This window comes from Prosopis cineraria, unplaced genomic scaffold (assembly GCF_029017545.1).
Source record: "Prosopis cineraria cultivar Desert tree isolate PC_DT_omini unplaced genomic scaffold, ASM2901754v1 PC3, whole genome shotgun sequence".
NCBI classification, from domain to species: domain Eukaryota; kingdom Viridiplantae; phylum Streptophyta; class Magnoliopsida; order Fabales; family Fabaceae; genus Prosopis; species Prosopis cineraria.
In genome coordinates, this window is record NW_026555334.1 from 38,199,514 (window position 1) to 38,224,516 (window position 25,003).

General features: G+C 35.5%; 4 protein-coding genes and 1 non-coding gene across 5 annotated transcripts; 2 read left to right on the plus strand and 3 right to left on the minus strand.

The window, feature by feature from the left end:
- Nucleotides 1-1,621: 1,621 nt before the first annotated feature.
- Nucleotides 1,622-1,695, minus strand: TRNAN-GUU (transfer RNA asparagine (anticodon GUU)). The gene has a single exon. It is a non-coding gene; the product is annotated as a tRNA-Asn (tRNA).
- A 102-nt stretch (nt 1,696-1,797) lies between these two features.
- LOC129306488 (glycosyltransferase-like At2g41451) lies at nt 1,798-9,461 on the plus strand. The gene is made up of 11 exons (XM_054947110.1): nt 1,798-2,214; nt 2,718-2,867; nt 2,976-3,028; nt 3,790-3,898; nt 4,014-4,148; nt 4,237-4,281; nt 5,909-6,096; nt 6,610-6,751; nt 7,436-7,482; nt 8,538-8,625; nt 8,709-9,461. The coding sequence occupies exons 1-11, from the start codon at nt 1,888-1,890 to the stop codon at nt 8,973-8,975; spliced, it is 1,551 nt and encodes a 516-aa protein (XP_054803085.1). The 5' UTR covers nt 1,798-1,887; the 3' UTR covers nt 8,976-9,461.
- A 212-nt stretch (nt 9,462-9,673) lies between these two features.
- On the plus strand, nt 9,674-15,561 carry LOC129306487 (DNA-(apurinic or apyrimidinic site) endonuclease, chloroplastic). Its single transcript, XM_054947109.1, is given in 13 exon segments — nt 9,674-10,237; nt 10,540-10,720; nt 10,803-10,903; nt 11,015-11,094; nt 11,311-11,496; nt 11,658-11,980; nt 12,635-12,745; nt 13,274-13,411; nt 13,534-13,581; nt 13,986-14,066; nt 14,611-14,650; nt 14,653-14,769; nt 15,217-15,561. Coding segments are annotated over 13 exon segments (1,569 nt in total). The 5' UTR covers nt 9,674-10,196; the 3' UTR covers nt 15,339-15,561.
- Nucleotides 15,562-16,053: 492 nt separating this feature from the next.
- LOC129306486 (U4/U6 small nuclear ribonucleoprotein PRP4-like protein) lies at nt 16,054-20,401 on the minus strand. The gene is made up of 6 exons (XM_054947108.1): nt 20,242-20,401; nt 18,981-19,869; nt 18,031-18,484; nt 17,716-17,913; nt 17,527-17,608; nt 16,054-16,695 (listed from the first exon to the last, which is right to left on the minus strand). The coding sequence occupies exons 2-6, from the start codon at nt 19,862-19,864 to the stop codon at nt 16,601-16,603; spliced, it is 1,713 nt and encodes a 570-aa protein (XP_054803083.1). The 5' UTR covers nt 19,865-19,869; nt 20,242-20,401; the 3' UTR covers nt 16,054-16,600.
- Nucleotides 20,402-21,265: 864 nt separating this feature from the next.
- Nucleotides 21,266-24,096, minus strand: LOC129305028 (uncharacterized). Its single transcript, XM_054944930.1, has 2 exons — nt 23,817-24,096; nt 21,266-22,036 (listed from the first exon to the last, which is right to left on the minus strand). Exons 1-2 carry the CDS (start codon nt 24,011-24,013, stop codon nt 21,532-21,534), a joined length of 702 nt encoding a protein of 233 aa, XP_054800905.1. The 5' UTR covers nt 24,014-24,096; the 3' UTR covers nt 21,266-21,531.
- Between the last annotated feature and the right edge of the window lie 907 nt (nt 24,097-25,003).

The following is a 25,003-nucleotide window of genomic DNA, read 5'->3' on the forward strand; positions in this document are numbered from 1 at the left end:
AAAAAAATTAAATTAATTATAATTAAATTTTTGATAAAATTTTATAGAAAATAAATTGTAAACATCAATTCATACAATTAAAAACAAAAATTATTTTTATAATCTAAAAATTATATTTGAAATTTAAATGTTTATTTACAATTAAAAATCCAAAATTTGTTATTATTTGGATGGATATTTTTAGCTTATTTTTTAAAAACATTTGTTGAGGAGTTTGCTACATTAATTTAATATTGTGAAACCTAACTGTTATTTTCTGTGTTTTTTTTTCTTATATTGAACAAAAGGAAGATATGATACCCTTTTTAGCTTTACCTTCTATAAAAGAAAATTACATTTAAAATTTAAATGTTTATTTACAATTAAAACTCTAAAATTTATTATTATTTGGATGGATATTTTTAGCTTATTTGTTGAGGACTTTGCTAACTTAGTTGTCATTAATTTAATATTGTGAAACCTAACTGTTATTTTCTGTGTTTTTTTTTCTTATATTGAAAAGAAGAAGAAGAAGATACCCTATATTAGCCTCGCCAACCTCATAAGTGAATTTCGCATTTCATTCTAGAAGTCTTGAAATATAATATTCTTGTTTGCAATTGGAAAAAAGTCACGACTGTTTGGTTAAACTTTCCCGAAATTTGACTTTAAATTGAATTTATAATCCTGACTTAAAAGGGTATTAATTCATTACGCCTTCTTAACCTACGAAAGAAATGTGGGGGGCCATAATTATTCATGCACTCATGACCTCAAACTAGAGTTCACTGAATTTCATGAAAAATATAAAGGAAAAACAATTATTAGTTGTTATAGTTTCAATGTATTTTAATGTTGGCTTTTATAATTTTTTTTTCCATTTCATATCTCTCTAATTTATTTCGTCTATAGTGATAATTTTTTTTGAAATTCAAAACAATGATGAGATAACATTAAAAATATTAAATATGCTAACATAAGATTAACACTATTAATTTGTACTAAAATGGAATTATGATTCCAATAGATTGAAACATAAAACATAAAATAAAATGAGGGTGGACAATGCTATGCTAAATCATAATTTCACCCCACGAGTCAATATATTTAACATTGTGTCATCTCATCATTTTTTAAGAATATTAAAAAGTAAATGGATTAATGTTCTAGATATAATAAACTAGAGAGATATTAAATAATGGGCAAAACAACGATAAAACATCTACCAAAACACTTTAAAAATATAGTGATTAATATTAATGTTTTTCTCAAAATATAATCTTCCACGTTTTTTATAATAGAAAAAAGTAATAACCATTTAGTAGGCTAATTATTTCCAGAATTTGAATTTAAATTGACTTTGTGATCTCAACCTAAAAGAACATAAATTGATTGCGTTTATAAAAGAAATGTAACTCCAAACTCCTGTTTTTGAACATCATGAAATATAAATGATAAAAAATAGGTATTAATATTTATGTTTTCCTCAAAATATAATCTTTCATACTGTTTAGAAATGGAAATAAAGTTAAAACTATCTAGTAGGTTAATTATTCCCAAAATTTGATTTTAAATTGACTCTATGACCTCGACTTAAAAAGATAATAATTCATGAAAAACAAATCCAGCGGAAAATACCAAGCGCTAGAAGGAGGGCTTGAACCTCCGACCTTGTGGTTAACAGCCACACGCTCTAACCAACTGAGCTATTCCAGCTTGCTGATTGAAGCACAAAGATCTTAAATAATCTAATCAATTTAGCAATAAAGCAAATCAACGACAAAACGGCCATCACAGTCCTTCTGCTTCAGGTCCAACATATTTTCAGTTTCGAGTGGTTTTACACCTTTCCCAACGCGCCCGCAGATGTATATTCATGCACTCCCCCTCCTCCTTCGGTAACTTCTCATGGCGGGTCTGCAGTCTTCAGCGAGGCCCACCACTTCTTCCTCCTCTCAGGTCTCGACATCACGTCTCCTCTTACTCCTAACCGTCCTACCCTTGATCCTTGCTTCCTTCGCTTTCGTGCTGCAATGGAGGGGCGGTCTTGATGACCCAGTCACCCGTTGGTCACCCGACCACCATGAGTTCCCTGGCATGGGCACTTCGGCTCCTTCTCTTCAGACACATTCTTCCAGTTCTGATTGCGTCAATGTTCTCGGTCTCAGCCATTCGCCTGCCTTCCCCTATTACCGAGACTGGAAATTTGATTATGGGTCTGATCTGAGGCCAAAGGTAGGCGTATCTGTGAATTTCGACTCATTTTGGTCGATGGGATTCTAATTATTATCTACTGTCCGTTTATTGGGGTTAATAGATCTCGTGGCACTTTCAAATTTGCTGCGTTGTTTGTGGAAATCGTTATTTCGCTCTATGTTTGTTGACTTTGTTGATCCAGAATTCTGATTGAAACTGTATTCCATATGATCATTGGGGTCAAAATTGGCTGGTGTATTTGAGTTATTGGATCTGCCGCCAGGTTGTGCTTATTTGGGTTTCTTATTAGAGCACAATTTTGCGAGAAAGTAATTGACTTCTAAGCCACTGTATTCGAGATTGCTCGTTGAATTTGTGATGTGTTGCAGAGTACTCTGGATATTTATACCTATTGGAGATTGAATCCTCAACTTGTGATATTGTGAATTGCTTTTTACATTTTCTAGGTGTCTATGTTATATGATTGATGAATCATGTGAATGAATTGTGATGATTTCTGTCTAAAATTCCATGTATCGCAGATATGTATTACGACAAGTACTTCTGCTGGTCTAGAGCAGACTTTGCCATGGATCTTCTATCACAAGGTTATTGGTGTTTCAAACTTTCTCCTTTTTGTGGAGGGGAAAGCTGCCTCACCAAATGTGTCTAGAGTTTTAGAAAGCATTCCGGTGAGTCTAAGTGATTTTGTGTTTGATGTTTTGGCATTCACCTTGTCGTTCGAATTGGTTGTCAAATTATTGTACTCAACTAATATTGTGAGGCATCCCTTACCACAGGGTGTGAAAGTCATATACAGAACAAGAGAATTAGAGGAGCAACAAGCTAAAAGGTCAGTGCAATTTCATGTTATAGTGTTATGATACTCAGACACTGTGGGCTATGCTGTTATTCTATCATTGTTCTTTCAAGTAGACTGCAATGCTAAATTTTTTTTCTTTTTGTTTCTTTCTTCTTGGATATTGAGTTTAACACATATTTGATCCATTGGGTTTAATTTTCTATTTGTGTAATTTATTACCATATATATATATATATATATATATATCACTGGCTAAGACTTGGATGTGAGCTGTTCAAAAAAGTCTTTGCTATTTATTGTTATGATTTCAACAGGTTTTTCCTAAACGCATTAGTAACTAACTATTTGGAGAAGATGAGATTGAAAATTCTACCCAGTGGCCAGTAGCCTACTTTCATCCTTGTTTCAATTTTTTGGTTGAGTTATAAAATCATTCTTGAGCCTTTGCTTTATAGCTTAAACTTGATTGGTGAACTGGTTCTTTGTTATTGTATGCAAGTGTGGTTAATTTATTGTCTAGTGTTTTATATTTATCTATCACTTGTGACATTTTTGTAATTAAACTTCCCAGTATAAACTATTCTTGAGCTTGAGATTCCACCAAGCTTGCACTTTGTCCACTTTCAAAGGGCAGTTCTCCCATTGTGCTCCTAAAAGTGATAAATCTATCAATGATTCTTTCTTAATAGTTTAAGCTGTTAGGTTAAGTTTTTCTAAGTAATTTCCTAAAACGAGTGCATTGATAGCATGACTAATACCGTGTTTGCAATTTTACATTCTTTTATAATCAGCCGGATATGGAATGAATCTTGGCTGGCAAGCTTCTTCTACAAGCCTTGTAATTATGAGTTGTTTGTGAAGCAATCTTTAAACATGGAAATGGCTATTGTCATGGCAAGGGTAAGGATTATGATTTCTATAATTAAAGTATGCAGTCAGCATAATTTCATTATTTTAACTTATTGATAATCATATTGACACCCTCAGTTTTCTTTGACAATACTTTCGTTTTCAGGATTCTGGGATGGACTGGATTATCCATCTTGACACTGATGAGCTGCTACATCCAGCAGGAACACAAGAGTATTCTCTAAGACAGCTGTTGTCTGATGTGCCTGGGAATGTTGATATGGTTATTTTTCCAAATTATGTGAGTGATGAATTTTACCTAGATCTGGGAGTTACTCCAATAATGTTGATATGAATCATTTATATCATTTAATGGGTAATTGTTTCAGGAGAGCAGTGTTGAACGAGATGATATCAAGGAGCCTTTCAGTGAGGTATTTCCTTATTTATTTATTATTTAATAATTGTTTCAATAAGCTGATTCAACCGATATCGTTGAAGAGATTGCAAAAATGATGTACTTTTTAAGCCTAAAATTATTCGTGTATGGGCTATCAGCAGTTCCATAGCTTTTGTGCCACACTCAGGGTTTTGCTAAGGGATTTTGAGGCCTAGGACGACATGAGTAAAGAGGCCTAACATGTAATAATTTATTGATCCTCATACTTTCTATTTGACATTTTTTTACCACTAGAAATAATAAAAAATTAATTAAACACTGAGTAATTGGTATTTAAAGAAATAAAGCTTGAATTGAAAAGGAACAAACATACATAATGGTGAGTAGTACAGAGACAAAAACACAAAGCCCCTACTCAATGGTGTATGCCCCAATGCTTTGGTTGGATCCAAAAATATAAAAAAAGGTGTTTGATGATTGATGTTTTCTTTTTTTAGAATAAAAACAAGAAAAGACGGAAAAGTGGAAGAGTGGAGACGAAAAGTGAGAGTTAGAGATGTTAATGCTAGAATGGGAATTGTACAAAGAGAATAAATAATAATTAATGGTCAGGCTGGGTCCAACCCAATAATTAAATATTATTTTGAGTATGTGAAAAGGTTTTCAACAGGAAAAAATTGGGACTTTTCTTTTTTCATTTGGCATTTATTACATAATGGTACAAATACATCTATTTAATCTATACATACCACGGGTATTCAAGGCTTTTTTGGGAGGCCCTAGGCAATTGTCTTACTTGCCTATGGGCTCCCATGGCCTTGGTCACACTGCATGGTCAAGAGCAGTCATAATTCCTTTGATATTAAGAATATAATTTCTTTCTGGGTAAATAGTTGAAACAACCTCTAGTAAGTCATATTCTTTGAATTTAAAGTGCTGCCATGGTTTATAGTACTCCTAAATTCTGGTTAACTTTTATTAATTTTTTTTTTAATTTTAAGAAAAGAATAGTTTTTTAAAGAATTAAGTGCTAACTCATTTGGATGTGATTTGTCTAGAAGATACACACTTTTTACTTTCATAATTGGTACTCCCTCTGTTTCTATTTGTAGGAGAAAAAAACTATATCACATAGTTTAAGAAAATCAGTTAACTATATTAATTGTGTCTGAAAGTAAAAGAATTGGACTATAATACCTTTTATTAATTGTGTTAATCAAGTCTTCATTAATTGTTTCTTATGATTATGAATGATAAAATTATGAGGTGTAATTTAGGAAGTTTGCAATAAATGCTTATTCAAAAATGTGATTTTGCTTATATAAAAAAAAAAAAAACAAGCTAAAATTGGTAGTTTCTCTTATGAACAAAAACAGAAGGAGTATTTAGTTTTGAATGCCTTGAACTTTATTTTCCACAGATTTAAAAATATGTTTGTAGCAGTTTCTTGGTGTTTTTTAATAAAAGAAGAAGAATCTCTAGTGGATGAATCCCCTTGCTGCAGATCCTGATTTTTAGCACGTCTTGCACCCTTGAGGATTGCAGTCTTCTTTTTGTTGGCCGTCTTCAGTAGTTTTACAACCTTTTGAACCAGTCTTTGTTAGTGAGGGCAGGTTAAAAATAAGTATTGTATTAATTGATATAACTTGCTACTGCCATAGGTCTCAATGTTCAAGAAAAACTATGATCATCTTCCGAAGGATGTATACTTTGGAAATTACAAAGAAGCAACCCGTGGTAATCCAAACTATTTCCTCACTTATGGAAATGGGAAGGCAGCTGCCAGGATTCAGGATCATCTCCGTCCTAATGGTGCACACAGATGGCACAATTATATGAAGACACCAAAGTATGCTAATTCTGCATTCATACTTTTATAATTTCATGAGCACGGCTGCACAGGTGCATAATGTATGCATTTTTGTATGTCATTTATAACTGTTAGTTGGAGATATTTTTCATTTCAACTGATCAATTTGATGAGCATGCATCTGATAACACGTGTGCATGGGTGAATTTACAATTCATTATAGTCAAAGGGGAGATGTTATTGTTTGTAATTTTGGAGAATAATGACATGATTCATTGACCCACCTGGAGGCTGACCATCAAGGTGATATGTTGGTGTTTTTGTTGACTGTCAAGCACAATGTGATCTGTTGATCTGATTTTAACTGGTCTTGCCATCCTACCAGCAAATTAATTGTTATAGTTATCGTCATATCCATACCAATTTGTTTCTATTGTTCATTGTCCTGCTGATAGTTTGTGGAATAAGTGTTTAATGCTGTATAGTTAATCGGGTAGGGTATATTGTTTCTTCCCTTATTTCATGCGTTAGTGTATGCCAATTCTTTTACAGTGAGATCAAGTTGGATGAAGCTGCTGTTTTGCATTACACATACCCCAAATTTACTGATTTGACTTCAAGGCGTGATCGGTGTGGCTGCAAACCTACAAAAGAAGATGTTAAAAGATGCTTTATGTTGGAATTCGACAGAGCCGTGAGTCATCATTATCTTTCACTTGCTCTATTTGCTTCTACTTCTACGTACCACCTCTTTCATCTGATATTTTTTGGGTTTGTGATGAGTCAATTGTTATTTGTGGTTGCACTCAGCTATTCTAAATATTTTGTTAAACATTTACCGTGAGAGAGATTTTTCCTTTCTTTCTTTCTTTTTTTTTACAATAAAAAAATTCTTTGCTAGGTTAACGTTTAAATTTGTTCTAGGTGCACTCAGTTTTCATGGGGCATATTTAATTTTCAGACTCTCCCCACAGCTGATCCCCCTATGAAAAACGGGTCATATATCCTACCAATAACTGTTGTTACATGCTCAAGTTAATAAATTTGTTGTAGTTACAAAGATGAAAGGAAAACATTTGCAGTACCGGTATAACTAGAAGGAAATTTATGTTTGTAATACATTTGAATTTTCTTCATGGTTCTCGTTTCCTAGCCAATGCTCAAATAGCCTCCACCAATTTTTACTTCCTTGGTGGCTGGACACTTACCTAAAGGTGTCTGTGATGTTTTTACATCATATTTGAGTTTATTATTGCCATTTATCATGCTGGCTGTGGAATAATTAGTAGGTGGACGAAGAGAATAGTGGACATTGTTTTTGCACGTAGTCTATCTGTCTGTCTAGCCTAATAACTCTGTCATGCTATGTCTAATGCAGGCTTTTATTATTGCTTCTACTGCAACTGAGGAAGAAATGCGTCTGTGGTGAGTATCTCTGGTAGAGTACTGATGGAACCCTCTACTCTATTAAGCTTAAAAATAAGCAAAACCAGAAAATACACTATAAATGTAACTAACAATTACTGTTGCTGAACAATAGAGTGGGATTACAATCAAAATAAAGACTGAAACTACACTCAGATGGCAATTACAGAGCATGAAACAACATAAACTACACCCTCTGAGCAGCAACACGAACATTGGTCTCTCACAAATACAAACTGAAGTAGAAAGATAAAATGATGAAAAAAAGATGATCTTCTCCACCCTTAATCTGGCAGTCGAGAGGCCAAAACTCTCCTCACTTGATCACAATTCTCCAACAGTCCTCTCCATCCCTCATCACGGAAGTACATATTTAAAAAGTCAAAAAGTAGTCATTACCCCTACTGACACTACCCATATCCTAGGCTACACCTAACCTGACTTTTCTTTTATCATTTGAATCTTACAGTTATAAACATTCAAATAAACCTCTTGACCACTGGTCTTAGTCTTCTCTAAATCACCTCCCTGTCTAGATTGTCTACTGTAAGCCTTAGGAAATGATAGAAAATCTTTTGGGAATCACCAGCTCTATCAAGTACCAATTTCTCTCTCTCTCTCTGTTTTTTTTTTCCTGGAATGACACTGATTCAAATTTCATGTAATTTTTTTTATCCGAGAACTGAGCTTTTTTTAGCGTATAATTTGGCAACCGGCAACTATATATATGACATGTGGTGTATTAAATTCTGATTCTTTGATAAATGTATTTATGAATTTGGGTTTGGAGTCACAAGGAATTATGTTGGAACTTCGTGCCTCTGGTGCATAAATATAGTTCATAAAATATTATCATATACTGTAATTTAATGGAACTTCAAAGGATACAAGAGGTGTTCGTATAACGTGCATTATTTCTGTGCTATTTCTTTGGCATACCCTCTCCTCAAAGTTGTGCAGTTCCTAACTTAAAATTATGTTCATGGGGTGTGTTTATATTTAGCTTTAAATCCAATTTATTTTCCTGAATTATGACTTAATTCCATTTCATTTAGGTATCGAGAACGTATTGTGTGGACTGATAAGACGCTTAACTTGAAACTTTTGAGGAAGGGCATCTTGACTCGTATTTATGCTCCCATGGTAAGTTCACTTGCTTGAAGCTTTCCTCGTAGTTATCCTTGAAGTATGTCTAAGCATGTCCAAAATGGTATTTATGCTTGCAGGTTATCATTCAAAGCCTGAGGGAATCTGGCGTCTTTAGCTCTGTAATTGCAAAAGCCTCTCAGGCAACCATAACAAAAGACAATTTCTTAAAATCTGTCGAGAGTAGTAATTCATCTAGGACAACCCCGTCAGGAATGATTTCCTCGAGAAAAATTGGTGCTGGTGGCGAATCCCAAGCAACTGCAAGAAGAGTTTTGGAATTCATATATGATTCACTCCCCTCTGCGATACCACCATTATCTCCACCTGGCCCTGAGATAATTTGACATCATTACGTATTAGTTTTATCATTCTTGACTCCTTGCCATCGCCAGAATTTATTGTAAAGATGGGTCAGAGACTAGGATTATGGCAAAAATTGAATATGAAAATGATAGAATCATTTCTTCTGGCCGTTTGATGGACGTTCCAGTTCTCTGGATTAATGGGGGTTTTCCCGATCATTATCCAAGCGCGAATGTAAATTTGCGGTTCAGATTATAGTCATCGTAGAGGAAGCATACAGAGCAGAGTTTTCATTTTTCTACAGCCCCTACATGATTCTTTATTTCTCATCCTTCCAATTGGTCGCCTTGTCATTTCTCGTCCTCTTAATCTTGCGATTGTACTGGTAAATACTGTCGTACAGTGTTGATTTATGACACATTGAGAGAGACGAGGTTGAACAGCTGCTTAAGATATTCTGCCCTGGTTGGATGTGGAGATGATTATACAATAAATATAGTGTATAGCTATTTTTTCGCCTTTTGACATTTCTGTGCTTTTAAATTGAGTTTCTGAATAGATGTAAAACATTGAAAGGCCTGCCAACATCTTTAGTTCTTAACTTCTAGAGGAGTGTCATCTTTCTTTTGCTGCGGCTTCTTACCTCTTACATTAGAGGGACTTAGGGAGGGTTTTAAGCATATTAGTAGGTGTACTGTACGTCTTATTGAACTAGTTTTTTTATAAAACAATGGTAATTTCATGATAAAATAATATCAGAGTTGGATCAGGTTTGCCCAGTTTGGTGGGCCTTTTAGTGGGTCCCCCATGGGGATGGGGGTGTAACAAATTGATCAAGGAAAACTGTACATCCTATATTGGAAAAACTTGAGGAGGGCTTGATTATATAAATGGGTTTGATGCACGCTTTAGAGCTATTTTTTTTTTTTTAAAAAATAATGATTCCATGACATGTTAGTTTGAAGCTTTTCAAGTCTTTTACTTTAAAGATTGAAAATAAAGGTCATTTACTCTTTTTGAAATTATAAAAATTAAAGAATTAAAATTAAAACAGGGATAAATGGGGGGAAAAAAACTTGCGAGCGAGTAATTAGTTGCACTTGACACCCAGCGCGAATGTTTATTTTAGGTTAAGAGCTTTCCATAATATCCCGCGTTGCTTTGTGCCATTTCTGGCGGTTTCTTGTTTCTCAGTTCAGGTCGGTGCTCATCTGCGCATGTCCCTCCCAACGTTTGGCGTGCCCATCTACTCTATTTGACGGATGAAACAACTGGTGTCTAGAAATTGTTCATATCTCACCAGGTTCTCCTTTGGTTTATCTTCAGTTTCCATATTCGAAGTGTTCGTTGTTGCCGTAGTTTTTTGTGGGCAAATTGAATCAGAATAATCTTATGCTTTTTCTTTACTAAATGGTTGACCTGAAACTGCAATAATAGTTCCAAAATACCCTAGCGTTACTGATTACTTCAACTCCAGATTTCATTTTCTTAGAATCGCCTTCGCATTACTAGAATTTTATATTTTATGTTCCCCTAATTAAATAGTAGGGTTAATGGGAGTTATCGAGTTTGTTGGAATAGCTGAACCGACTGTAAAAACCGTAGCTTTGCAGGGGTCCAGAAGCTGAATAGTAAGATACTGGTTTGTCCAAGAGTGGAAGCAATGAGGTCTAAAAGATCCTTCTCAAATTCACCAGAACCTGTGCCACCAATTGTTGAAAGCAAAAAAAATAAGAAGCTTGAAGTATTGCGAACGAGCTCAAGTTCTAAGAAGCCTATTGTAGAGGTGCATATAACTTGTTTTTCTAATATATGCTTCGAAATCCTTTTTTATTTTGTCGGCTATTTATTATAAGCTGATAACGTAGGAAAACGAATTCGATAGCTACTCCATTGAGATTGAGAGATTAAAAAGTGACCCGGCCAAGATAGAAAAAATGACGGTTCAGGAACTACGGAATACATTAAGGTAAAAAATTTTGGGCCTTTCATACGCAGTACCAGGCACCGGCTGTTTCAATTCTTTTTTGAAATATAAGAAGAAAGTTCCTTTGACTTAGAAAAGGTTTTGAATTCTCAGGATTGTTAAGGTCCCTGCCAAAGGTCGTAAAGATGATCTTGTGTCTGCCTTGAAGTCTTTCATGGACAATAAGATGTGGGGTATACAACATTGCTGTTAATTTAAACTGTCGTGACATGAACCTCTTGGTCTGACAACTTATTGTTGCTGGGGAAATGGAGCGAATGAGGATGGTTTACCAAACATTATGAACTTCAAAGCTTGAATCAGACTCTTTTCTTACTCATTACTTTTAGCATTTCTGTTTAAAAGCTGGCTGTATTATTCCTTTGGTTAGAAGGTCTCTGCATGTGCAGGACAAGGTTCTCAACTAACAGAAGAACAAGGGCTATTAATTTCTGCTGATAGCACTTCAATAAGTTTGAAAGCTAAAAAGCTATCAGATAAAGGCACAGTTGATGATATACAGCTGGGATCTGACGGCAAAAATGTCAAAGTGGCGACCAAGAAGAAGATGGCAGTGAAATATGAAGAGGTGTCAGGTGCTCTATAATATATAAAGTTGTGTCTTCATATTGAATTTGAGCACGCTTCCATTATTTGATTTCAATACTATCATCCTTGACTACTTTCTTCTGACTGGTAACTTTTGGTTTGAAATTGATCAACGGAGGCTTAATATTCTATTGGATTTTGTAGCCAGGTTTGAAACCTTCCCGGCAAAAGAGAAAAGCATCTGCAGACATTGTGGGTGATGTTGCACAGTCAGAACAAGTCAATGCACCCATTGTTTTAACTGAACCATGGACTGTTCTGGCACACAAGAAGCCACAGAAAGGATGGATTGCGTATAATCCTAGTACTATGAGACCTCCACATCTTACTCGGGATACAAAATTTATCAAGTTTTTGTCTTGGAATGTCAATGGATTGAGAGCTTTATTGAAACTAGATGGATTTTCAGCCCTTCAACTTGCCCAAAGGGAAGATTTTGACGTGTTGTGCTTGCAAGAGACTAAAATGCAGGTGGGGTATATTCTGCTCAATCTATATTTTGGTAGAGATATAATTATTTCTGCCATCATCCAATTTTAGATACGCTGGTCCTAGTGCTATAACACAAACTCACAAACAAACAAGTTTCCATATGATAGCAGCAAAGATGGTCTTTGTTGCGAATTGCAAAAGATTTGTGTTGTATTCATATCAGCATAATTCTGATATAGAGAGAAATTGAGAGAAATAGGGAGAAATAGAGAGAAGAACAGAGAAGGTAGAAGAGATAGAGAGGAATTAGAGAGAAAGAGAAACAGAGGGACAAGAGAGAGGGTTAAACTGAATGGCACACAAAGTTTATTGATTACAATTGATAGTATACAAAGTTTTATTGATTACAATTGAATTTTAGGGTATTTATGGAAATAAGAGTACCCCCCAATGGCTATTAACAGTCTACCTACTAACGGCTATGTCCCTTATAACTAACCAGCTAACAATAACAGCAACTAATATTTCAATATTATGATTATATAACAATGTGAATCATGATAAGTTGGTCCTGAGTTATATTTTATTATTTGCTCTCCTTTAAGTTCTACTGACCATGATAAAATCAGAAAATAAATTGGAAAATTTAAGATGCTCACGTTCTTCTCTATATGGGTGCTTTACTTCTAACAGGAGAAGGATATTGACATGATCAAATCCTCCTTAATAGATGGCTATGAGAACAGTTTCTGGACATGTAGTGTGTCTAAACTTGGTTACTCTGGAACAGCAATAATCTCAAGGGTATGTTAACTCTATCTCCATGCTTATTGAAAATTTACCTGCGTAATGCTAAATTCATGGTTTTATTTAGAAGACGGCTATTTTAAAGTAATAACCCATAATTGTATAATTTATGCAAGCTAAATTTTTTTTTTAAAATTGAAAATTATGTGGTGTGATCTTAAATGATAATGCATTTACATTTATCTCCCGGTAAAGCTTTAGGTAAACTTCTTCTATGACTTTGAGATTTATGGAGATGGGAAAAATGTATCTATATTCAATAGTGAATTGCAGAACTTAGTGCTGTGTGATATTTAATAATTTTTTTTTTTGTCAGAACTAAAGTAGATGCCTTCATAAACCAAAATTGTAGTCTGGCACTGTTGCTTAATCATAACTTCTGCTAAGATGGTTAAAGCCTTAGGTATTTTCATTCTATAAGATGGGCTAACTAATTTCACCTTATTTCATGTATTTCAACTATGGTGTTTACATTAGTAATGCTTCTTCTCATTGTTAATTTTTAATTGAAACATGGAATGACAGGTAAAGCCACTTTCGGTCAGATATGGCTTAGGCATACCAGATCATGATAGTGAAGGGAGAATCATAACTGCGGAGTTTGAGTCATTTTATTTAATTTCTGGATACGTCCCTAATTCTGGAGATGGCTTAAAAAGACTGGTACATGACCTTAAAAAGATTGGATGGCATTTTCCTTTTTGTTTCTAGATCTCTATATTTTTTTTCTTCCTTTTAATACAAGATGAGTTTCCCTGCCCAGTTAATTCTGCTTTTGATCCTAGTCTTACAGGACTACTCAGTGGGATCCATCTCTCAGTAATTATATGAAAGTATGTATCATCCTGTTTTCTTTTCTTTTCTTTCTCAATGTTTCTATTGCTTTGGTTATTTTTGTAAATTTGGTTAATGGTATACCCAGCTGGAGGATAGACATACTTATTCCTATTTATATTTTCTAGCAATATGTTGTAATTCATCAATCTCATAGCTGTACTTGATAATTGTAGATTTAAAAAACCAAGTAACCTTGTACCATAGCCCAACATGTTAAAATTATGATTTATTATTGGAGCAGTAAATTTTAGAAGCAGGATGATTTTCTATGTCGGAGTCTCTTTCTTTCTTAACCTATTCTTTGTGGGTAAATGTCCTTTATGTGAAATAAATCTTGATTAAACCTTGTAGTTGTGTATTGTATCTGTAACGGCTCATGGTTTTGATGTGTTGGATTCAGGAGCTGGAAAAGTCAAAACCAGTAATTTTAACTGGTGATCTAAATTGTGCTCATGAAGAGATAGACATATATAACCCTGCTGTAAGTGATCCAGACCTAATTTTCTCCAGAAAAAAAATGACTGCCGTGCTGTGGCTGATATGCAAGTCTTAGTATAAACCCACCAGCTGTTGTTTCTGTCTGAGTTACTGGATTTGAAAGGAAAATAAAAAAGAAAGGAGTAAGAGTGTCAAGGATGGGCTCCTGGTAAAAATATTCTCAGTTAAGAAGAAAACTTCTTTATACTTGGACTTTTTTCGAACATTATCTTTTAATTTGGTTGTAATGTTTCCTTTCAAAAGTGCTTTGTGACCAACCATGTTCAACATGCATGCTTCCTTTTTTTTTTTTTTTTCAGCTGTATCGTTGCCACATTTTTCAATTGATTTCTTGAACCACTTCTGTATACTTGGACTTCTTTCTGATCTATATTCTTCGAACCATTTATTTATATTTTATTAATTAATTTAATTGGCACCATTTTAACCACAGTTCAACTAGTAAACTGTGAAGATTGTCTTGATTGGTTCAATGACTGGTCTAGTTTTTATAATATTGGTTCTGATTGCGAACATATGTTCTACAGGGAAATAGAAGAAGTGCTGGTTTTACGGATGAAGAAAGGAACTTTTCACAGAAAACTTCTTATCAAAGGGATTTGTGGATACCTTCAGAAGGCAGCACCCTGGGGTAGTTGGATATACTTACTGGGGTTATCGACATGGTGGGCGCAAGGCTAACAAAGGTAATAATGGCATTCACTCTTAGAACTATTATTATATGCATAATTTGAAAGTTGTATAGGATGTTGCAATTGAAAAGTAGTAATTCAGTTGTTGAAATGTAATTCCAATATAATTGTTTTACTTATTCTAGCTACTTTTACTTAATTGCGCTCATCTGATTGAGTCCGAGGTCATGGACTAGTTGTTCTTTGAGGTGCCTCTAGATGGGCGAACCTTGCCCTAATCTCAAGGTTGCTTAGAAAATTGCTATTATTTGGATTTTCTTCCTCCGGGAGGAAAACATTTCATTTAGCAATTTTCTTGCCAAGATGTAGATTTATGCGTTAAATTCTTGGTTGCAAGTTCATTAATGAGTTGACACCCATGAAAAATAAACAATATCATCTTGAAGGCCTTTTAGAAAAGCTCACTCCTCTGCTGTCTCTTTGCTCTGTAAATTTAAAACAGGTGGCGATTGGATTATTTCCTTGTTTCGGAATCCATAGCTGACAAGGTTCACGACTCCTACATTCTCCCCGATGTAGCTGGCAGTGATCATTGCCCTATTGGCCTTGTTGTCAAGTTGTAGCCCTACTTAATCATCGTAGCTGATCTTGCAGTGGCATTGCCTAATTACCCAACCATGGATTTTATTTTTATCTTTTGGTTTTGTGCAATTGTTAATTACTGAGCCATGGTTTCCTCCAACACACCAGACCCATGCAGGGGTTTGAATGGTGTTTTTAATGGTTACATTTGGGCGCTGGACAGTTCATGTTTGTTATTTGAAATTGTCTTTTTTGCTTTTCTCACACTTAATGCGCCTCCACGCCCCCACACCCCCCAAAAAAAAGAGGAATAAAGTAGCATCCCCCAGCTCCCACCACATGCAAGGGAGACAAAAGTGATGCTCGTTAATATTAGAGAAGGAACCAGTTATGAATAAAGTCCCTTGGTCCTAAGATGTCACTTGAGCTATTCTTGAGATGTCAAACAATTTCGATTATACTCACGATCTCTTCCACCCGATAAAAATTTGGATGGTACTCACGCATTTCATGTAAAATGAGTTATTTCATAGCCATTCACGATAAAATTATGAAGAGGTCACTGCGTACTCAACTTGCTAGTTCTGCAATTAGCATTCAGACTTTCTTTAACAAAAATTCTAGAGATTCCTGCCGTCATGAACTGGCATATCTGCAAAGGTTTAGAAGTTTTAATTCTTGGTAATTTTTCCATCCCTTGTCCAAATGGCACTTTGGTACTAATCGCTCAAACATTTGGCCCCACGCGTGCACAGATCCTTCAGAATTTTTCTAGTGCTTTCTGATTATTCAGGATGGACACAAGTTACACGTGATTCCGGCCGTTTTCTACACAAATTCCATATTTCCATCGATAAACATACCAGAATAAATGTCCTTGACGTTGGGCAAAGGTAATGGCATCGGTTGCAAACATGTAGGCATTTGGCAGTAAATGCACTCTGTTACGACTATTAAGTATGGTACATTCGGTAGGTTCGAAGATTCTGGTATATTTCGTCATGCAGATGGGAGCATAAACAGATCCTGAATACAAGAGCAAAAACGCTAATTCTTTCAACCTAGTTCAACCCTTAATGGCTACATCTTTGGCCCTGTTTTGTCCAATGGGGTAATTAGAACTCACCTTGTTTCAAACCAAATTCTGAATCAAAATTGCTTTGCACCTCTCTGCCACTGGTTGGTAATGCTTTTCTGACCAAAATGTTTTTTGCAGACTCAATGAGCCCCAAGATGAATCTGATTCCGCAAATCAGGATTCTTTCAGAAATTGTATTCTGACCACTTGACCATGGTAGTTCAGTCAACACTCAACATCCATGGCTTGCTCACTAGCCATGTTGCTGGACCACAACTTAATGGTTCGATCATGGGAGACAGTAGCAATGTACCGTCCATCTGCCATAAGTAAGAAGACAAAATCAGACTAGACAGCACGAGTAGACAACAAATATTAACACAAGCCATCTGTCAAAAGGAAAAATATAAACACAGGAACCAACTGCTGTCCTGCTCACACTTTGAAGGTATTCATGTCAACACAAAACGAAGAGAACAAGGCACGTAGAAAATAACAAGACTTGTCACGCGGAACAGGCCATGAAAGAAAATTGTTTCCAACTTTCATCTTAAGCGTCCAACAGTCGGCACAATCCACTATATACTCGGGAACAAAAAATTTTTGCTCACTTTTCTAGTTTTTTCCTTTGGTTGTGGTACTCAAAAATAAAATCTCCCCAAGGCATGCACCTCAGCATTTTCAAATACAAAATTAGATTGAAACTTACATGCTTGGTGAGGAGACTGTCGTGTGAAATAAAAATTAGTTAAAGCCTTATTTTCAGAAGTTAAAAAGAATAGAAAATGAAAATAGTAATTCTTTCTTTTAGTCACTTTGATGATTGCAACAACGCATCATACTTTTTGTCATCAGAGGTAAATAATTAAACGCAAGAGCAGGTTCACACAACATATGTCCCCTGCTGCACTGCATCGCTAAACAAAGCCAAAATAAACCAGGTTTTCATTAGGGAGTTCCATTGAACTTTCCATGATATTCAAAATTGACCAACCAACTAGGTAGATCTTCAATAATAACTTATTTACATATTTGGTGGTGGAGACAAAAAAAGATAGAGGAAAGGAAAGCAGGAATGTAGGGGAAAAATAGAACAGAGGAGATAGAATTTAGTTGACAGCATCCTGGCAAATGACAGGCAGTAAACTTACCTCCAAGAACATCTAGAGAAGTAACTTTTGCTTCATGCCCAGATAAAGTTTTGACAGGCTTAAAATCACGAGCTGACCATACCTAGAATTAAAACCTAGGTATAAGAAATTAAATATGAACGAAGCTACTATGTAGAAGAATATTAAATGCTGATATTCAACAAAGCACTGCTACTTCAGGATGAATACCTTAGCTGTCATATCATACGAAGCTGTTACCAAAAAATAACCCTCATGTGGCTCAAATTTGACTTGTGATATTAAATTAGAGTGAGCTGGAATGATATACAAGGATTTCTTCTTTCTCAAATCCCAAATGCGACAAGTGTTGTCTTCGCCACCTGTGGCTAAATGATAACCATTGGGTGAAAAACTGATGCCAAGAACCTGAAAGAAATCGAAACCATATGTTAGATTATGCAATGCCAAGTGTGTGGAGCAATGATTTTCAGGGAGGGAAAGGGAGGCCAAGAGAGGGATTGGAGAGAAACTTCAATGTCTCACCGGCTTGACATGACCTTCCAGGGCAAGAATACTTCTCCCAGTACGAAGGTCCCAAACTCGAGCAAGTGAATCCAGTCCGCAAGATGCAGCTAATGATCCGTCATGGTGGAAATCTAAACCATATACACTCCTACTGTGACCTTCTTGGAGAAGCAACTCCTCTCCTGTTTCTACATCCCACAATCTCCATGTCTTGTCAAAGCTAGCAGTGCCCAGGTACTTCCCAGATGGATGGAAGGAAATGCGAGCAAGACGGTCAAGATGACCCTCAAATGTCTGTAAAAGAGATCCTTGATCATTCCAATACCTTGCAGTGCGGTCAGCAGAGGCCGTTGCTAAATGGTTATGCACAGGAGAGTAGGCAACATCAGTAGCACGCTCGAAGTGGCCCTTTAAGGTAGAAATTTTTTGAACTTCAGGCATGCTCCAAAGTTTCGCAGCTCCAGTCAGGGAACTGCCAAAATAAAACAACACCAGCACATTTTAGGCACGGTACAAGTAATAAGTTACAGCCCACAATTACCAGGACACCAGTTAAACATTTTGGCATGCGAAGAAATCCTTGTTTCTTTTATGTGATATTGGTGGTATTTACTCCTCTACACAGTAAGGAGATGGAAACAACATCAGATTCAAAGATCTGACATAATAGGAGCATGTTTTGTTGGACATTAAATAATCCTGGACATGATTTTGCTACCTAAATTCACATTCAGTTTCTTGTGAATTCAAAAGCGATCTTGAAAGTCGCTCTTAGTGGCAAAAAGCCAATCAAAATGGCACTCAATCTTTTACAGTGCGATAAAATTCATCAAAGCTGCTCAAAAGCAATTGAGAGCCTATATTTTCTAATAAGCAAGCTCTATACACAGAACTAGATTATACTATAATGGATTCAAATGGAGTAGAGAAACAACAGTTTTACTGTTCAGTTTGTAGCAAAAGCATACCAGGTAGCAAGCCATTTTCCATCTGCTGAGAAGGAGCAACCAGAAAGTGGACGATCATCTCCAATCTCACTGCAATCAAGAACCAAGTTCTCTGCCTGGTTTAACGCCCAATTTATTTCCGCATCTATATCTTCATCTGGATCATCTCTTCTTCTCTGAGCACGATGCAGACGTGTTGCTGCTCTTACTAAAGAAAACTTAGCAATATCAACTCTGGCATCCAGGAGGGCCTTTGACCCTTCAGTGTAAAAGGGATACTGTAGGTCTTCCTCGGCTTCATCTTTGGCAGAAGAAGCTGCGGCCTCTTCATCTTCATGAGCTTTCATCAGTTTTTCCAGCTGACCTTCAGCATCCAACTTGGCCATAATCATTCGCAACCTATCTCTTCTCTCCATTTCCCTTTCACCGAAGAGAGTGATGGGTTCACCGAGACGGCGAAGACGAGCCCGCACAGCCATGTCATTTGTAGGAACAGCCAGAGCAGCAGCGCGCCTCTTCATCATAAGTTCCTGCATTGCCTTTTCCTGCCTTTCTCTTACCACTCTACTCTCTTCTGATATCTCATACTCCCCCGTACCCTTGTTTATCCCGGGTCCTAAGTCATCATGATCTGAATCTGAGTCAGTTGATCTAACCTCACCATTTTGCGACACGGGTGGCCTAATAGAAGGTGGACGAACAGGAAGTGGTGCCAGTGGGCGGAGAGTAGTGGAGGGAGGAATTGAAGGAATTGGAGCAATAGGAGGCACAACAGATGGTGGAACGACTGTCGGAATTACAGGCTGCACCGCAGGAATAGGAGAAACCATGCTTTGAGCATCAGATGTTGGTACAGAGGTTTCCGTAGAAACAGTAGAGGTAGTCTTTTCGTCCTCGACTTCCATAATGCCTGGCCAATAAACCAACGAATGAAAATTTTTAATTTTGAAACCAAACTAATTCAGGTGCCACCAACGTCATCTCCCGCAAGTTTCAACATCTAAATCCAATACATTAACTATACAAGTATACATTATATAAAGGACACTAATAAACAAGCTATCACTCTCTTAAAGATAGCTAGAAAGGAAAAGAAGACAGTTTTGGAGGGATATGAGATCTTCACAGGCCTGCGCCGTATTCCTCCATGTTTCGAACATGCCAACAGTGAATTAATCATCAAGCAAGAAGAAAAATCCCCACTCAAGCTCAACTCCAAAGATCAAAAGGAATGAGAACCAAACGGTGGTTTCGAACAGAAATATTGGAAGTGAGGGGTCACCTTAACTCGTCGGAGCAGAAACTGGCGGCAGTTATGGCGGCAGTGTAATTCAACAATGGGGGCAGCTACGACTGGTAGGAAAGAAGACGGATGTGCGGTGACGAGGAACTGGAAGAGACGTCGCAAAACGAGGGTTTACTCGGAATGAAATAGCTAGCACGGTGCCTGCGCCCACCACGTCAGTCTTGTATAATTTTTATTTTTTTAATATTTAAATTTAGGATAATTATAACTTTTAGCCTATATTTTTATTTTTTATTATTTTAAATTTTTTTAAAGTCCTTATATTTTATTTATAGAGGAATAAAAAATAATAAAAAATAAAATATAAAGATCTAAAATATCAAAAAAAAAATATAAGGACTAAAAATAAAATACAAGTAAAATATATGGATCAAAAGTTATATTTATCCTTAAATTTATATAGCTGGTCAGAAAACAAATATATTTAAATTTATGTCAGGATTTTTTTTTTTACATTCTGGGGCATAAAAAATATAATAAATTCATGTAAAGACTGATAAATTTCATAAATTTTCTAGCAAGATAGAAGCTCCAAACTCTCTTTACAACGCTGGTTAAAAAGAAAAAAGAAAAACTTTTTCTTTACAACGAGATATGGAAAAATGAGTTCATAATTTATATTTTATTAATGATGTAATTATTATAAAGAGGCTTCATATTTAAGGCTCCAAAATTATTTTTATTTATTTTTAAATTTTTCATCAACCTTTATTTTAACTTGTGATTCTTCAAATTATTTCTAATCAATGAACATATAACTTAATGATATGCAAGTTTTCCTATAGATGAAATGCCACAAGTTCAATCTTGCCTATGCTCTTAGTAGTACCTCCCCAGTAATTCAAATTATACCCTAAGTTTATGTCAAGATATGATTTAAACTTTAAAGGGTGTAGATTACAATTTTTTTTTTTAATGCTAGACCACAAAAATCGAGGTAAAATTCACGAAGAAAATTATGTGATTTTTCATTGGATCTTAAGAATTATAAGGTAACATATATTGATAATATTGTTATTTTCATTGGGGAAAAAAAACCGCCTGCTCTGCCCTCGGATCCTAGATCCACCACGGGCTACAAACGTTATCAATGTCTTATTACATGAGAGTATTACTATTCACCAAATTGGCTATCATGAAGTCCCGTTGAGTGAAGATACAAGAGAACCAAATGAGTGAAGAAATCGAGAAGTTGATGGCGGAAAACAAACGGTTCAAAAACTCCAACAGCTTACATGGAGATATAAGTTCCGGAACAAAAAAAAATTAGTAATTAGCAACTAAACTTCCCGCTTTGAGATGGTCAGCAGCTAGTATGTATGAAACCGCAGCCAACTGTTCTTGAGATTCATGTGATATCTCTTCCTCAATTCCATTACTAGTGGATCGTTCATCTTTATGTTCTGGCTCAATCTGCTTGTGTTCCTTCATTCCGGTGTACATTTTCCTTCGCAATTCCCTACGTGCTTCCCTTTCAGACAGTTTCAATTCTTGAAAACCCTGTTCAAACTTCTGTTCATCCTCTGGTGAAAAGAACGCAACTTCCATCTTCCCAAGTTCCTCGTACAGCTTCTCGATTTTGGCTTTCCAGAAGAGGCCAAGTTCTGTGTCTAACTTGTGATATGGAGTTTTCAGGAAGTATTCATCAATCCCACCTGCTTTGTCAATGCAACGAAGGGCATGGGTGGTAACCTTAACACGAATGTGGCGATCCAGGATATAACTGAAGAGTCGTTTCTCTTGGACATTAGGTTTCCAAGTTCTCCTTGTCCTGTCAGCACCATCAGAAAAAGAATGAGTATCATTTGGCAATAAATTTTCTTTTCCTTCATTCTTCCAATAGAAAAATTTGAAGAGTTAAAAACGACGCACAAAATTGAGCATTCAAGAGACAATAAGCTATATCTGACCTCAGGTTACAGAATTAAACCTGCTCTGGATTGATATGTTCCCAGAGAGGATCAAGAAAATTATTGCATGCTGAAATATAGGAATCCTAATTCATATCTGATCTAATCCATGAAAACTGCAAAGGTACCTCAGCAGCTAGAGAGGATCAAGAAAATTACTGCACGCTGAAATATAGGAATCCTAATTCATATCTGATCTAATCTATGAAAACTTCAAATGTACTTCAGCAGCTTATTTATCCATCAAAGTTACAAATTGGTCCAAGACAGATACATGTCGGTCCAGGAGTGTTGGCCATAGATCACATGTATTGGCAATCCACATATGGATGGACTGATGCTGCGACAATGTTAGATTAGAGACATAAGCGTGCTGGTAAATCGGATGCTTTAAAGTTCAAACTCAATCAAGAATAATCACCGAGTCATTTCAAGAAAATTTAGCCACTGTTATCTCTGCTTGGAGAAGCCCAGGAAAACAATTTATACAAATGATTGCACCCAAACTTCTACTTTAAGTGTGATTTTCCAAATCTGGACATGAATTTGATTCCAATTTCCAGATGAAAGAATGGGTCACCAACAAATCAATAGCCACTCTCCACAACATCAAGGGGGGTAATCATGATATTCCTTGCACTAAGTCAAAAACTGATTAGCTATTTGACTCTTACAGCTTTTAATTAGAAAAATTGAACCTCATACCATGAGATAAACTGACCTAAAACAGAAAAATACTACAAAACTTCAATGGGATTGATTACACAAATATAAAATATCATTCAATAATTTGAATATATCTTCTCACTTTCAAGTCTCTATTCAAATCAACGCGCCATAATGGTTAATTTTCTGAGGAAGATTACTACTAAACTGTAAAGTTTGAAGGCTGAACCACCTCCAACACCACGCAAAACAGAACAACACGCATGTACCTGATCCATATTCTATTACACATGGGAGAACTGTCAATATATATATTAGCTATAAAAGGGAGAGCTGTCAATGTCATTTACTAATCACCATAAAGCTGAACTTTGGTTTGTCTCCTTCTAAATTTCAATAATAAAAAGTTCAGTCTGTAAAATTTTTAAATTTCATAACAGAAGATATTGACTCTGGTATCAATTCACAATTACTGAAGTGATTGCAGGTTATCATTAATCTTCTTAGCGCGCGCGCGCGCGGGGTATTGAACTTCTGGTCTCCACGCACCACGGCACTGGAATCTCTTTACGAATTATGAAAAGATTATAACAGCAGCAAATTAGCCAGCCGCATGATCCCATTCCAAAAATAATAAAGGAATGGAATCGCAATGGGGTCACTTGTATTGACACGATTGCGCAGACACCACCTAAGATACCATTTGACATGGCAGACGAGTTATTCGGTTCAAAGTTCAACACTTCTCCAAATCTCATGACATCAAATTACATTTCGTACTTCAGGAAAAGGATGGTAGGTTCTGCGGTTGAAGCAGTTAGAGCAAAAAGTCAAGTAATGAATACTCTTGAAGCTTTAAGATCTACCAGGTTTTCGCAGAGCTAAAGCGTCAAATTTTCCAACATAAATCAAAGATAGCTCGAAATCATGGGCATCAAAGGCTCAAAGAAATGGCATGTAGTAGTGAGTACAGACTTGTTGCCGCCACCTTCACTGACACGGTTGCCAAACTGGATGTGTCGGCCGGCATAGACACCGCGTTTCGCGCGACCCATGACAACCTTGTTTTTGGGCATGTATTTCTCCAGAGATTCCTTCACTCCAGGAGCCAAATTATGCTCTCCCACTTTCTTAAGAACTTTCTTCATAATCTCCTTCCCTCTGAACGCCATTTTTCGTATCAGATTAGCAGAAACCTCTTCGATCCCTGTCTCTGCATACAAAAGGCCTGAGGCGGCCAAGGGTTTAGGAAGTAGAACGACAAACCTTGTTGTCGTTTAGAACCTTTTAACAGCTATTGATGTACAATGTATTTAGTGTTAAAGTTTTTTTTTTTTTTTTTGCTATTATATATAATATAAATAGGAAACCCGAACTTATGTTATCTTTTATGTGTGTTATCTATATTTCTACTCATTTTTTGTGGCCAACTTTATTTCTACTCATTAAATTACATGTCTAATAAATGATTTTTTTCAAATGTCATTTTTTAATGAATATTGTGATCTTCTCGTGCATAATATATCTTGAAAGTTAATTAGCAATCATTTCAATTAAATCAATTACTGGCAGGCAGAGAGAGAGATATCAATTCCATATTAAAAAAAAAAGGATCAATTCAATGCAGTACTTCCCCTGTTCTAAATTATAGTATGCTTTTAAAATAGTTTTTTATTTTAAAATAAAAAATACTTTAAATAAATTAAAGTTTTATTAAATGTACTAATTCTAATATTATCATTTCTCTCTCTATAATTAATTTTCATCTCTTCTCTTTTTAATATGTTAAATGATGGGTGTTTTTGAAAGTTTATATTTTGATTTTAGAAAATAAAATTGTTAAATATATTTAATAAAATTTATTAATATATAAAATTTTATCTAAAAGTGTCTTATAATTTAAAACGAAGAAAATATTGGATAAATCATGTTCAAGAGCTTTAAATTAAGCCATCAAAATTTGATAAAATTTAATGATATGTTTGGATTGATTGGGATTTTAATTTAAATTTGGACCAAATTTTCCATTTGGATGCACAAAAATTTTTGGATTTAAATTTGATTCAAATCTAAGTTTATTTCTTATTTTAATTTTTTTATAGTTTCAAATTATTTCTCCATTCCAATCATTTAAAATTTTAATAACTTCAAATATTCTATTC

Excerpts from the sequence above, each read along its gene's own strand:
- LOC129306488 (XM_054947110.1), top strand. The coding sequence starts at position 1,888 with ATGGCGGGTCTGCAGTCTTCAGCGAGGCCCACCACTTCTTCCTCCTCT. Across the intron at positions 2,215-2,717 it reads GGTCTGATCTGAGGCCAAAG|ATATGTATTACGACAAGTAC; the intron begins GTAGGCGTATCT and ends CATGTATCGCAG. Across the intron at positions 6,097-6,609 it reads AATTATATGAAGACACCAAA|TGAGATCAAGTTGGATGAAG; the intron begins GTATGCTAATTC and ends ATTCTTTTACAG.
- LOC129306486 (XM_054947108.1), bottom strand. The coding sequence starts at position 19,864 with ATGGAAGTCGAGGACGAAAAGACTACCTCTACTGTTTCTACGGAAACC. Across the intron at positions 17,914-18,030 it reads TGGAAGGTCATGTCAAGCCG|GTTCTTGGCATCAGTTTTTC; the intron begins GTGAGACATTGA and ends GATTTCTTTCAG. Across the intron at positions 16,696-17,526 it reads TTCTCTAGATGTTCTTGGAG|ATGGACGGTACATTGCTACT; the intron begins GTAAGTTTACTG and ends TACTTATGGCAG.
- LOC129305028 (XM_054944930.1), bottom strand. The coding sequence starts at position 24,013 with ATGGCGTTCAGAGGGAAGGAGATTATGAAGAAAGTTCTTAAGAAAGTG. Across the intron at positions 22,037-23,816 it reads AGTGAAGGTGGCGGCAACAA|GACAAGGAGAACTTGGAAAC; the intron begins GTCTGTACTCAC and ends TGGTGCTGACAG.